Source organism: Gavialis gangeticus, unplaced genomic scaffold (assembly GCF_001723915.1).
Source record: "Gavialis gangeticus isolate Ggan-Ray unplaced genomic scaffold, GavGan_comp1, whole genome shotgun sequence".
Classification (NCBI taxonomy): Eukaryota; Metazoa; Chordata; order Crocodylia; family Gavialidae; genus Gavialis; species Gavialis gangeticus.
Window position 1 is genome coordinate 5,038,499 of NW_017728983.1, and position 15,202 is coordinate 5,053,700.

The 15,202-nt window shown below is 42.8% G+C and overlaps 1 protein-coding gene across 1 annotated transcript in view; it reads right to left on the minus strand.

The window, feature by feature from the left end:
* Positions 1–5,188: 5,188 nt before the first annotated feature.
* Positions 5,189–15,202, minus strand: part of GAL3ST2 (galactose-3-O-sulfotransferase 2) — a 15,652-nt gene continuing 5,638 nt past the window's right edge. Inside the window, exons 2-4 of the mRNA XM_019513202.1 lie at positions 9,133–9,219; positions 8,224–8,494; positions 5,189–6,811 (exon numbers count right to left, since the gene is read on the minus strand). Of these exons, the coding sequence (XP_019368747.1) occupies positions 5,987–6,811; positions 8,224–8,494; positions 9,133–9,219 (1,183 nt within the window). The 3' untranslated portion in view covers positions 5,189–5,986. The remainder of the gene's footprint in view (positions 6,812–8,223; positions 8,495–9,132; positions 9,220–15,202) is intronic.

The following is a 15,202-nucleotide window of genomic DNA, read 5'->3' on the forward strand; positions in this document are numbered from 1 at the left end:
CTTCCGACCCTTAATCTATGAATCTATGAATCTATGAGTTTGGCCTGGCTAATTACTGGAGGTTCTGAATCATAGTTTAACAGGCTGCCTACTTGCTTCCTGGGTATCTATCTAATGCAGGGGTGGGCAGTTATTTCGGGTGCAGGGACACTTACTGAGTTTTGGCAAGCCATTGAGAGCCACATGACAGGCAGCCAGGACCAGATAAATATTAATTTTCTAAAATTTTTAGGGGCTCTGCAGGCCAGATAGAATGGCCTGGCGGGCTGCGTTTTGCCCACCCCTGGTCTAATGGCTGGTTCCACTGATTACAGTAGCCTGTAACTTACTGATGGCTCCTGGAGTTACACCTTTAACTTCATTGGTAAGAGGCTGAAAGCCCCAGGGTCTAGCCTTAGTAATGACAATAGTGTCTGACTATACAACAAAATACTAATGATACACATCTAGTACCATAGTTATTTCTGCAGTTATGAAAATGATGTAAGGTATAAAGCTTTCTGTTAAGTTTAAATCCTTTTATTTTACAATACAGGCAGTCCTCGACTTACAACGTTTCGAGTTATGTTTCTCACTTACAACATTTATAAATTGACACCCTGTTTCAACTTTATGATGTCAATTTTGACTTTACAATGCTCGATCCAATGCGACATCATGCCAGCAAACAAGTTCACTGCGTTGTTCATCTCCCTGGAGAACATCTGCCCAAACTTCCTTGGACACTTTCTTTAAGAAAGCAGACAAGACTCCAGAAAAACCTGCAGCCAAGACTCCGTCAGAAAGTCCAACCAAGAGCCCTTCAAAAAGTCCAGCAAAGTCACCTCAAAGAAGTCCTTCCAAATCAAATGAGATTGCTATTTACAATATAAATACATTAATGTAGCTATAATTGATTGAGTACAAAATTCTGGGGTATTTTTGGTGAAAAACAGGGTATCAGGTTTTGGTTCAGGAACCCCATTTATAACATTGTTTCTTATGAGAAAATTGCTTCTGAGTTACATTTTGACTTAAGACACAGTTTTCAGGAACCAATTGTGTTGTAAGTCTGAGGACTACCTGTATACTAGGTATAGTAGGCTTTTGGTTGTGTAAAGGTAAGCCAATTAGCATAAGTGAGATGAAGGGAAGTATAAAAGGAACTGACCCACAGGTAAAAGTACATTCTAAAAAAGGCTAACTCAGACCTTCCTTGATTGGTGAAGGTCAGTATGTTTCAGTCTGATCACAGTATGACTAAGAATATCGTTTTTTTGACCATCTTTGTCTTATTCTGGTTGCAGACAGCTGTAAGCCTCTATTTGAGGAAGGGGATAAAAGGGGCACTCAGTGTTCTAAGACATGTTTTTCTGGCATCCTTTGCTGAGGTTCACATATGTAGATATCAGGAAGATCCAATGCATCTTAGAACTTAGTCTTTGAATTTGGGTTAGACTTCCCTAACAGTCTGGCCACCTTCTAGAAATGGTGCAAGGTTGTAAGATGTAGAGATTCTGAGTTGTAGGACTGTTTATTTCTGATTGGATCAGAAACCTCTATTTATATTTATATCTATATATATAGTGTTATTATTTGCTGGCAATAGTCAATCTGAGAAATTTAATGAAATATGCTTTTGCATTCACTCTATTGGGGAACTCATTGTGCTTAACGCAATGAAGAATCTGAATTGACTGATGCATCTGTAAAAATGGAAATTAAGGGCTATAACCTGTTTACTGTCAGATATTGATCATTATTGTGCAAATAAATTAAGGCATCAAAAATAATCCAGATATAGGAATTGTGGGGATGCCACTTTTCTGAAAGCCTCTGAAGATCTTCACAATGGGGACTGCAGCCCCGTGGCTACGCCCACACTGGGCCTATCAGTTTTGCTCTTGAAACCATATAGCACAGAGAGAAGTTGGAATATAATACGTCCTTTAAGACTTCCAGAATCCAAGAACATCTGGGTTGTAATGCATATTTAATTTAGCACTCTTCTAGAAAGAAGTGTTTAAAACCCAGAGATAAAAGAATGCTACATGGATATATTGTTTGTTGCCTGCCAGGTACTAAGTAGTCAGATCATAAAGTGCAGGAACTAGCTGCTCAGTAGATGAAGCTTTGGTGGAGTCACTTTTCAAGTGTTTCAAATGCTAAGACAGTTCTATGAGGCAGGTACAGTGGCTAACTGAGAAAATAGAGCTTTTATTGACTGTTTTCCTTGAAGAAACATGACAACTAGAAGATGCAGTAGCTGCATTGCTGACTTGCAATTGAATGAAGGAGCATAGTTCTCCATGGAATCTCAAGACTGCAACCTAGGTTTTCTTTTTTATCTCCAAAGAGAGTTCCAATTTACCTGATCGTACCTCAAATAGTTAATCACTTGTCATTTAAAAATCACACAAAACTTTTTAAAACAGTCACTTAATTTGGGATTACATGTAGTGAGCATACTACACATGCAATTAATGCATCTGAATTTACTGCACAGTAAATTCAGGCCCATTAAACTGCTCCTGGGTGCACATCAACATATGTGGCCAGATCAGGAACAAATTGAGTGTGACAGGAGAAGCCTAGTCCAGGGCTGCTCCTGCCTGCTCTGCCCCTCTGTAGAAGCCAGGGGGAACTCCAGGCTCCCCCAGATGCTATTCCAGGCTGGCAGGGTGCACTGGGGGCAGCTCTGAACTGGCAGGGGGCTTCTGGGGACAGCCTTGGGCTGGCAGGGGGAATGATGAGCCCTGAGAACTGGGTGGATGGGAGGGAGCTGTCACAGAAGCTCCCAGCTGTCTAGGGACAGTTCCCAGCCACGCAGCCTCAGGGTTAGCCCCGAACTCTGGGGAAAAAGGTGGGGGAGCTCTTGCGGCAGTTCCCAGCTATCTGGGAACAGCTCCAAGCCACATGGAGCTCCCCCTAACCCCTTGGAGCTTGGGGCTTAGCCAGGCAGTAGTTGTGGCCCCCTGCTGCCTGGGAACAAAGTTTCCAAATCAGTGTCTAACACATGTGCTTTGGCGCATTAGTTTAAAGCGCTGTTTTTTAGTACCCATCCTTGTTGGTACTAGCAAACAGTGCTTTAAATTAACCTACTGCATACTAATTACTGTGCTTGTGTAGACAGCGACACTTTTTACTGCACATTAGATTAGTCTAATGTGTGGTAAAGCGCACATGTAGACATACCCAATGGTACCAGAAATCGGCATATTAAACTAATATGCCAAAGCGCATGTGTAGACACTGACCAGGAGCAAATTGCTCCCAGTCAACCTAGGCAGCAGGGGACCACAGGGGGTAGGGAATGCTATCCTGGCTCAGCATCTGGATCTCCACATGACTGGGAGGCAGCTGCCTGGCAGCTAGGACAGCTCTCCTAGCCCTGTAGAGAATGGGACCAGCTTCACCCCCCACACCCCGGTGTCCCCTGCCAGCCTGGGGCTGGCAGCTGGGGGAGCCTGGAGCATTCCCTGGCTGCTGTAGGGGGGTAGAGCAGGGCAGGAGCAGCCCTGGACTGAACTGCTCCCATCAGGGTGGGTGCATACTCAGATGCATGCAGGGCCACTGTTTAATACACCCAAATTTTCTATGCAGAAAATTCAAGTGCATTAATTGCAGATGTAGACACACCCACTGTGACTTAATTTGGGTAAACCTCTTAGGGGAAAACTTCACTTGCAGGTTTCTCCAGACATTTTGTATGATCAGCTACATGTTGTTACTAGTACAGGGGTCAGTGCTGTTTTGCAAACCCCACTGCTGGGAGTATTGCCCGTGGGCATTTATACACATACCTTTTCATCCTGCAATGTGCCAGAGATCCACCACTTCAAAGCAGACTTGTTTAATCGAGTCTGCTCTGCACACGAGCTGATGCAAACTGTGCTGCACTGCATGCAGATGTATAAGTGGCAAAATGTGTGTCTGTGCAGAAAATGGTGGCTGTGTGCTTTTGAACTAGAGCACCTTTCAGATGTTTTAGTTCAAAAGTGAACCACTGCCAGTTTCTCAGCACTGACATGCATTTTGCCATTCATACTGCTGCAAATACAGACAGTCAGGTTATGTGTTATAAATCCATGGATCCATAAATCCTCTCCCCCACACCCAGCGTGTCTCTCACCCACTGACTCCTCAGTTTACATCTTCACTGACTGCCTGTGCAGACCAGCCCAGCCTCTGACTTGTATGCAGACCAGCCCAGCCTCTGGCTTATTTACTACCCATTCCATCCAGGAAGAGCGCATGCCAACTGCTGAAATTTCCTCAGCCTGACGAAGGGTTTTTGAACCCGAAAGCTTGCTTAAAAATTGTTTTCCAGCTATTTAAGTTGGTCTAATAAAAGGTATCAGATTCACCCAAAGAACCTTGTCTGCCCACTGGCAACTCACATTTACCAAAAATGTTGAATTTGGTATTTTTGTTGAATTACCTAGAAAAAGTGAACCATGCACAGAAATCTCTGTCATGTCTTCTGCATTCTGCTCAATGCTGAGCTGGTGGCAGCTGCCTGTGCTCTGGACTACTATCCAGAAGCCCAAATTATGACATTTTCAGATTCTGATTGGATTTGCAATTCATTTACTGAATTCTTGTCTCTGGCAATACAGGAGAGTTCAGTACACTGTTGAACTGACAAACTATGGAAAACATTGAGCGCCAACAATTTGTACTAAATTTGATATAGCTCCTGTGGTTCAAGGGACTCCCTTGGATTTAATTCAGCTGCAGACTACAGACACTAACATGTCTCAGATGCTGAAAGCATTCAGAGATAATAGAGGAACTACATCTTAAGTGAGACTTCCAGCAAGAATCTCCCTAACAGGCTGGCCATCTGTTAGAAATTCTTAGGATTTTACATTCTAAATTATAAAACTGCTTATTTCTCCTTGGATCATAAAAGTATATTGAGATATATATTGTGTTATTCTTTACTTGCTTGCAATATTAATAATTTGAGAATTATAACAAAATTTGATTTTGCAGTTACTTTACTGGAGGACTTTGCTGAGAACAGGGGATGTCAAAAATAAATCTCAGACCCCTGAATCTCCTTCAGAAGTCAACAAAGGGTCCAGAAGGCAAGGAAAGAGTGGATGGAAATTCTCCAGGAGAAGGGGAAGCTTGGTGACAGAAAGCCTGAAATTTAAAGAAAGTGGAGAGTGCACTTTAAAGAGAAGTCATCTCCATGCAACCATGACACAAAATGTGCTTTATTAGGTGAAAAGGGACAAAACACAATTCATTCTACCTCTCCACTTCCAGGTGAGATATGCCTGGAGAGCTGTGTCCTTCTCTTTAGCAGAGGCCTAATGTGTTCCAAGCCCTAAGCAATATTTTGTCTGAGAAAGAGTCCATTTCAATAGCTGGCAGTTGTGGTATGTGCATTCAGTTCCACTGGCTTGGGATATAGAGTACAGTCAATAAAATGAAATATAAAGGTTTCCGTCTGGTAACCTAAACAATAGTTCCTGGTTGTTCCAGTTCCCTTGCACAGAGTGCTAACGTGCACTGTATGGACAATCTTTTGTTAGGCTATAACAGGAGATGGGAAGGCCCTGCTACATGAATTCTCTTTGATATCTTTCCATCAATACCATTATCAACAGAAGCCATTTTACTAGCATTTCACCTACACATAAAGGGCTAAACTATCTGCTGTAGACTAAGATCTACATTGTGCAGGAGAGACAGGGTTATCAGGGCATTGATTTTCTAGCTAGTTTCACTTCAGCTCCTGGGGAGGCTGGAGCAGCCTGGATACAAGCATCTAAGGACTATAAGCCAACTGCTGACAGCTAGCCTAGGTTGCTGTGTGTTCCAGCCCCAATGTCCCTGCCTGCCTGTCCCACTATCTAGTCTGAAATCTGAGATAATTTCATGGACTAACACCACTAGGCACATAACAGATAAACATCTCTGATAAATTGACAAGAAGATGGGAAGCACTGCCATATGCTATTACCCACACTGAAATTAATTGTTTGCATCCTTGTCAACTCCACCACGAGGGAAAGTTTATGCTCTTTCTCTTCTTGTCTGGGTACTGAAGAGCATACAGATATGACATGTACTGAAGCTCAGGCGTGATCATTTTCTGGCAGGTTCTCAGAGTCTCATCATCTAAATCATGTTTGAGATTATAGCCTAGAATATGTGCATCCCCTGACTGGAAGGGCTTGAATAGTTTGTCTTTAATCTGGGTCTCATTTATTGGCACTGGATCCAAGAGACATTTCTCCATAAGCTGTTTCTGTTTTTTTCGCAGGAGGTTCACCTCCCTGTACAAATTTCTTAGTCCTATATTTTCCTGAATTCTCTTCCAAAAGGTCTTATTGAAGTGCTGGTAAAGTTTCCAGTCCAGTGAGCACCATTCTTTTACTTTTTCCTTGTTCTCAGGGGTCAGACTCTGGATAGTGTCTGGGCTTCTGGAGTTCATTTTGAAGTAAACCACATCATCCAGATCCCAGCACAGGAAGTTTTTCAGAAGGACCATGGACTCATCAAAGTAATCTGCTATCAGAATCAGGTGGAAATCCTGTTCAATCATCCTGAGGACAGACTGGGTATAGTTCTCATCATCCTCTGCATTGTTATCATAACCAAAGTCAAACCACATGTTATTCTTGGCATAAATGTTATATCCAGATTCACTCTTATTGTAATATATCCCAGGAGAAGCTAGATACTCATTCACATCCCTTGATTTTTTAAATGCAGGTGCATAAGCTTTATAATAGACATATGAGGACTCCAGCAGAGAAACAGGGTTTCTCAGGATAGAAAAATAGGTAGTGTTGACTGGCATCACTTTTCTTACCTATTTATGAGGAGAAATCATAGTGATCATGAATATAAATGGATTGATTATCTGTGTGAGATATTCTCATGTACAGAATGGTACCAGAAGATGGAATTTAATAGAAAATAGGTCAAAATAACAAGCATAGTGTAGATTACTGGCAGTGAATTAAACCACAGTCAAGCTGAGAAGGTATAAACATTGTATTAGAGTCTATGGTTATTTACAGGCGTGCCTAGTAAGAGCATCAGCCACTTACAAAAACATTTTCCCTAAGAACATTTTTCCTACTGTGTATTTAGATTAAACTCCCTGTAACACAAACAACTTCTTACAAGAAACAGAGCACTAAGGCGCTGCCATATTGCTACCAACAGATATCAATAATACAGGTTGTAGGATCCATTTAATTTTTTGGAAAGAAAGGATCCTGTATTCAGCATACGGGGTCTTTATTGTTCTCACTGGGAATGTCTACAAAAGATGTTAACTGCACAGTAGCCAAATAATACTGCGCAGCAGCGCACAACAGCAACAACCGTGCTAATACACTACTGCACAGTATTATTAGGATACTCCGCAGTAGTGTCACTAAAAAAGTGTTCGCCAGTAAATGCATAGTAACCACTGAACAGTAGCATCTCGTATAGATGCACCCATTGTGACCTAGTGAATAGTTTGGTGGATTATGTAGGCATCTGCTTGAGGGAGCTTCCGGCTGTGTGGCCTGCACACCCCTAAACACCAGACAGCCATTGGGTCAACCTCACATAGATGAATGCAGAAGGGCACAGTGGGTTCAGGCCAACAGTAGGGCCAAAGATCTATTGTTCTATTGCACGGGGCCCAAATGCTGAAAGTATGAAAGTAGAGGTGATTCCACCCTCTCATTAAAGAGATAAAAAAGAGAGGTTTAGTTCAAGTGCTCCCAGAAATATTTTTAAGCATGGGGACACTTATACATGAGATGCAGGAGGCTGCTGGAGTGCAGTAATTGCCACACTCCAGCAGACTTGACTAATCTGGCCTGATCAATTAACTGAGTCTGCTCCAGCGTGCTGGAATTCCAGCTTATCAGAATAGCCTCCACGCTTGTGTATATGTGTCCAGGGAGACCAAAACAAAGATCAGTGCTGAGGCTAGCATATTACTTTCTGTTTCCCAAAGCAAAAGGCCACACCTGAGTCACACAAGTCAAGCCCAGTGGTTCTGTAAATGATTATCAATACAAAGATCCCTAGAGGGATCTCTCAAGAGTAGTGGGAATTCCCTGGCATGAATGAACTTTGAGGCTGAAGGCAGGGACATGAAATCCTAGCTCAGAACATAGGATACTTGTAAATCAGGGGAACAGAGCATAAGGAGTGATATTTAGTAGCAGGAAAAAATACTGCAGTCATTTCACAGAATAACTCCTCCCTAATTCTTACCTCTTTGAGGTTGAACCTCAGATGGTTGCACATGATGTTGTAACTTGGCCCCATGGTTTTAAATTCCTCTACAAACTCTGCCTCAAAGCTGTCAGGGTAGCCCAGATGGAATTTCCGGCCAGCTGGAAGGGCCACTGTAAGACTGAGTTTCTCCGTAAACCGAAACAGGATGTTCATGACAGTGCTGCTGGCTGTTTTGTGGGTCTTCAGGAACATGATATTAGTTCTGGGGTGACAGGGTCCCTGGTAAAAAGTGAAGCCCTTCCACACTCTGGATGAATTTAAAGCACAGGAGAAATATTCTCTTTAGTGTCATAATCCATCTTGTGTACCTGAGTGACAGTGCTGCTTTTGCCACAGTATCCTACCCTCCTGGTCCTCCCCCTTTAGTCCAATGAACTGAAAGAGTTTGACTGGAATTAATAATGTTCTTTATGATATCTTGACCAACTCCCCAGAAGATGTAAATCAGCATCACACCACTGTTATCATCAGGCTAGGTACCCAGCTGGTACATATCAGCATTGCTTCATTGAGGTCAAGGAACCAGATGCCCAGGTGCTGTAAATAAGCAAAGCTCCATAATATAATCACCTTATTTACTGTTGAGGATGCAAAAGGGGCCTTAGCTTCTTCTGCTCAATCCTCTTTCTTGTTTTTGTATTAAAGCATTTACCCCAAATTGCTGGGAGACCATGCTGCCCTTTTATAACTATCTCACTGGTTAGCGTGCTAAATATCAACTGAAGGCCCTAATACAGGGCTGTCCAACTGAAAGCCTATGGGCTACACAGGCTCATGATGGATTAAATGTTGGCTCCTGGGCTCCTTGGTCAGCTCCCTGCTAACTGCAAGGGGCAGGAAACCAGTTCTCATCCTTTGCAATATCACTAGAGAAAGCAGACTTACTGGATGAAGTTTATATTCAAATGAAAGAAGCCACACAGAAAGAGGATTCCCAGCCAAAAAGTAAAAAGTGCCAGGAATTTCATATGCCTGAAAAGGAAAGGGACATTCCATTAGTCTCATTCAGTATATATCAGCATAACCTCCCCCTTTGCAACACACTACAGGCCAGGTACCCATAAGGTGCCCAAGTACAATTCTGTTTTCTTCTGCTAAAGTCCCTGAATGACTGTGGCTGTGTCTACACAAGATGCTGACTACATAGTAGCTCGTTCCTACTGCACAATAGCATCATGTGGCACGAAGCGTGATGTGATGCTACTGCACAGCATGGCAGAATGCCACCTCTGTCTCTCCCCAAAAATTCTGCTATGTGACAATTTGGTTAACATGGTCACTGAAAAGGGCAGACTCCTCTGCCCCCTCTCTCAGGTGACCTCAAGTTGTATCTGAGCTGGATACATTCCTGAGGGAGGGGGGAAACCTGCTGTCTCTGCCTACATGATTGGCATCACATACCTGGGTGAGGGGCTTATGCTCCCTATTGTTCTAAGCAATGCCAACCTGACTGGAAGGGGGCTAAAGACCCTGCCAGCCTACCTGGCAACCAGAGATGCATTTCAAATTGGTTGCCTGGCAACCAACAGGTGCTGGCCTCCGTTGGAGCAGGTAAATGAGGTCATAAGGTCTATATAAGTTAAGGACTGCCCAGGAGAAGGTGCACTAGCCATGATGAAAACTTAGAAGTTGGACCACCTGAAACTTCCTCCCTCTTGAAATTCATGACCAATAAACTGCCTGCCTCCAAAGGGAATCTCTACCTGCCTCTGAATGACACTCCTCAGTAAGCTACCTGAGATCTAATTAGATATATAGTTTGCAGTAACTCAGATGCGTGATCAAAAGCTACCCAGCCACCCCATTTGCTTTATGGGATTTCTCTGATATTGCTCTACCGTGTACCCTATTCCACATCTACTCCTTGTAACCAATAAAGTTCTCCTTTGTACCTAGTTTGGGAGACTTATTGGGACAGGGGCTAGAATATGCCTTGGGGTTCCCTTGGTTCCACTGACTAAGGAAGACCACTACTTATGCTTCAGACTAAGGGAAGCACCCCAGGTTCTTGAAGTGGGTTGAGTACCCTCAAGGGTTACTAGGCCTGTGTTTACCAGGGGGCACAGAACCAGGATCAGTCCAGATCCTGGGTGGTGGCGGCATTACCCCCAGGCTAGTGGGTGTGCTCCAGGAAGGGGGTCGGCTAGATGTGAGGCATCCCCAGGGAGGCACTCAGCCTGGAAAGTGGTCGGGCGCAGTGAGGTGGGTGGTTCAGCACAGGAGCACCCCCTACTGGCCCACCACACACAGTAGTAACAAGCTGTACTGTCAGTGTCTCGTGTAGACGTGGCCCATAAGCAGGTGAATGGGTCCTTCTCCTCTCCTGCTTTTTTTTGCAACTCAGTCTTAAAGGCCAGATGAAGGTGTGCAGCAAATACAGATGTATTAGTGGATTTCCAGGGACTTGAACAAGGTGGAAGGGAATTTCACTAAGGCACCTCAGTCCACATACATGCCCAACAGGAGGAATAGAACCTAGCCCTAAATGTCCACAGTAGTCCTGGTAATAATGTGCTGTTTAAATTACCTCAGATTTTCAGGCCCCCTGCCTCTTCTCTGCATTAAATGGAATTCACAGTGCAGTCAGCAACTAGCTTCATTCAGCCCCTTTCTCTCTCTCTCTCTCTCTCTCTGTCTCACTCTTTCTGTTAGGAACTCTGATGTTCTTTCCATTGAAACAAGAGAGTTTGCATTTTAACAATTACAGTCTTTTTTTGTAAACGTACATAACTCAAATAGAACGTAAACCAGAACCTGCTAGAAGCTGCAGCCAAGGTCTGTCTGATCTGTTCCTGCACTCTGCAGTCACAAACCACGCACATTCAAAAATCATGAGTTAAGCACTGCTGCCCCTCCCCTCTGCCCCCCAAAGGAAAAAAAAATAGTGTTTTTTTTTTTAAGTGCCTTTTTCCCTTTCCCTTCTGGGTTTTAAGCTTCAGCATTCACTTACTTTACATTTTCAAGCTTTTCTGAGTTACCATAAAGGCCTAGGAACTTACTCTTCATACATATATTTCAAATTACTTATATCTCAAAGCTGAGATATCAATCATGTGGCTCCAGTCGGTAGGACTTTAAGAAAACACCAAATATTACAAGGCTTTTAATAAAAGCACAACAAGTAGCAATGCAGAGTCCAGGCCCTGCTTTCCAAAATGGCAGATAACCTTTGATCTCTTCAGCCACACCTATCCCCCTGCATAACAATGACAGCTCTTCCATGTATTAGCTATACCACTAGAGGGCTGTATCCTCTCTTCCTCCTAGTTTTTTTGCCCTCCCTCCACTCCTGTCAGCCTGTTGTCATTTTGTTCTGGTTGTAATCCAACTTTATATTGTAGGCTCCGACATAAGACCTACTATACTTGATTCTAATTTCTATAAGGGCCTCTGAATTGTACTTGAGCAGTGTCTTTGGGCCACTGAAGTCCATTTGTTCGTACCTGCCAAGAATTTATCCCAATAATTTTGTTTATTATGATTAAACCATAATATTCTCTGTAGTTTATTTTCCTGAAGTTACTGAAGTGAACTCTTCTGTAGCTAAACAGACATTAAGAATTTGTATTTATAATACAATGCACTGATCTCTACTGTGATATCAAAAAGATTAGCATGCATTTCTCTAGGCAGCTGTTTATAAACATATAATTCACAGATATTTTAGACTTGAAACGAATAAACTGATCAACAGAAAACTAACTCTTGATAAAATTTACTCCAAACAATTCTGCTTTTCAGAGCTGGTCAGAGAACCCCATGTGGTTGGCCAAGATGTCCTACATGAAAATTGAGCAGAGCACTAAAGAGTTCTCATCTTCAAATCAGAATTAATATTCTTGTGCTCGCAGGGAAGTTGCAAAGACAATGCATTAGTGCTGATGAGTCTCAGGTAGTAGAGCGGAGTGTGACTGAGGAAAATTTTTTAGTCCATTAATACCCATTATTTGGTACAGGGCTCAGAAGAGGACAAATGAAACTTATTTGGCTCTGATCTGACCAGATGAGATGCACAGGGCTAATCCATGGCCCAGATTGGGCCTCTGGATCTTCCTCCTTCTGACACTATTGTGCAAGGCACTGCACAAACATCTCATAAGAGGCATTTCTGACGTACAACTTCCAGTGTAATTTAAGACAAAACACTGCAAGTAAATATAACAAGCTATCACAAGGAGACTGCTTTGTGGGACAGAAATTTCTGTGTCTAGAAGAAAGGAGCATGGATCACAGTTTAGAAATACATACATCATAATAACAGAAAACAGCAGAGGAGGGGAATATTGTTAGTAGATACACAGATTAGCTATAGGCATGGCTAAAGGGCTTTGAATGCTGTCATCATGAATTATAAGATATGAAAAATCTCATCAGTAGTTGATCTCTACTGACCTGAACAGGATGTGAAACAGCGAGAAACATGCATGCTTCTGAACTAGATTGTCAGTTCCATGAGCCAGCCAGTCCCCCATGGTCTAACTCTTTGCTGTTCCCCACTTCTCCCTTCATCTCTACAAATTTCAGGTGACTCATACACACATCTGCACTCAAGGTGACCAGCAGTTTTCATGTTGTCCATCTCAATTTGGATATTGTAGGGTGAAGAGCATCCTTATACAAAGGGGTCAGCATAAGTTCCACATCCCAATAAAGCCCTCAAAGCAGGACTTGTGTGAGACAAAGGCCTCCACAAAGCCTATGCCCCGGGGCAAATTTCACCCCTACAGAGCAGCCCCCCTCAGTATGGCACCTACCTCTGTGGGCTACTTGAGAACTCTTGTTCTCCTTGAGTCTGGTCCTGAAAGGTGCTGACCATTTTAATTCCAGTCCAGCCAAGAACTTAAATCCATGCATAGTTTTAGGCACCTGTGCTGTTCCACTGACTTTGCCTTGCAAAACGCATGTAGGATGAAGACAGTAAGATAGGCTTAAAAATGAGAATGTTTGTTTTTTGTTTTGTTTTTTTATCAGAGACATCCCTTAATCTCCAGCTCCACTGAAGTGCTCTCAATCCTATAGTTGAACCTACATCTGTCAAATAAGGTTTGATCCAAAGACTGTTGAAACCAATGGAAATTTTTCCAATAATACCAACAAGCTTCAAATCAGCCCTTTAAGCTGGCATCAAAGCACATCATCCTGAGATGCATCTTTCTCAGAGGGCTCTGTGTTGCTCATTACGCATCTTATGCTGAGGTTTCACTACTGTCCTGCCAGCCAAGTTACACCACAGGCCAGTCAGCAGCTCTGAATCAGATTTGTTGTTTTTTTCACAGTGGATATATTTCATGATGGATAGGAAGGCCAGTGGCAGCTCCATCTAACTGTGAAAGGCTAACAAGTTGGTAATGGAAATAAAGAATGAATCTGCAAGAAAGACATGGACCATAGCTGTTTTTTCTGTCCCAAGGGACTTTAAAATTACAGTAAACACAACTTCTTGTTCTCACAATCCCATTTTCAGCATATCCCTGAAGCAGGCCAGGGGACTATAACGTTACCAATATACATTAATTCTGAAAATTAACCATGTTTCTAGACGACAAGAGAGACCAAATCTTTTGCCTTCCCGATTGGTCAGCAAGCCTTGCCAGGGTTCCTTTCTTTTCAGTGCCCCGATGAATCTGTAGAAGCAATCACTAGTGGCCTGCTCATATGGGGTTAATTAAATGCTGACATACACTAATTATTAAAGTTGATGAGTCCCATTAAGTCAATCTTCAGTTGCCATTTCCTTCCTGAAACAGCCAATTTTTTTACCAAGTTTGCTATGTAAATACAAGTTACAGGGCTAAAACAAAAGCAGTCCTTCATCAATATACTTGCAAGTCTCTATTCCTGTGACTTCTTAGCAGCTACAACAGTCTTCTCTCACAACGTATTTATACAAGACTGTGTCACTGTTACATAAGATTTGGAAAGGTAAAAGAGGTACCGGAAGCAGCAGGAATTACGATCATTGAAGCCATCTGCAGAGTTCACACTCTGATTTTAGTTCCAGTTGCAGCTGTGTTTTCTAGAATGCATCTTGTTGGACAGTTAAAAAAAATGTAGGTACAAAATTTAAATGCAAACAGTCCTGTAGAAAAATGTGATGCAGAATGTGAAAGGCCACAGTCGTGTGTGTGTAGTGTTTGCAATGTCAGTTCCCAAACAAGTCTGTAGGCAGCACCATTTGCCTTCAGCCTTCCAGATGTCTGTTTCAAATGCTTTCTCAATGCCTTTCACATCCAGTGCCCTTGGCTATTTCTGTTGCTGTTCCAGCGTATCTCTGAATGACTGCCCTACATCAGGACCTAATCTAATGGATCCAAGACTACTGCCACAAACCCACAGAACTGAGTCATGTACTTGGCTGATAAGGCAGTGGTGCACTAAAATAGTTTCCACTATTGGAGTCAGTAAGGAAAGACCCACAACGCACCACAACTCAATCATAGAATCATAGAAAGTTTGGGTTGGAAGGGACCTCAGGAGGTCATCTAGTCTAACCCAGGCTCAAAGCATCCCCAACCAGATCATCCCACCCAAGGCTTTGTCTAGCTGGGTCTTAAAAACCACCAAGGATGTAGATTCCACAACTTCTCTGGGTTACTTGTTCCAGTGTTTCACTACCCTCCTGGTGAGAAAATGCTTCCTAATAGGTAACCTAAACTTTCCTTGCTCTAACTTGAGACCATTGCTCCTTGTTCTGTCATCTGCCACCACTGAAAACAGCCTAACTCCATCCTCTTTCAACCCCCTCCTTCAGGTACTTCAAGGCTGCTATTAAGTCCCCTCTCAGTCTCTTCTTCTCTAGACTAAATAATCCCAGTTCCATCAGTCTTTCCTTGTGACTTATTTCTTTTCTTTTCTGACAGTCTATCCTCACCATTTTTGTTGCTCTGTACTGGACTCATAGTTTCATAGTTTCTAGGGTCGGAAGGGACCCAAGCAGATCATCTAGTCTGACCCC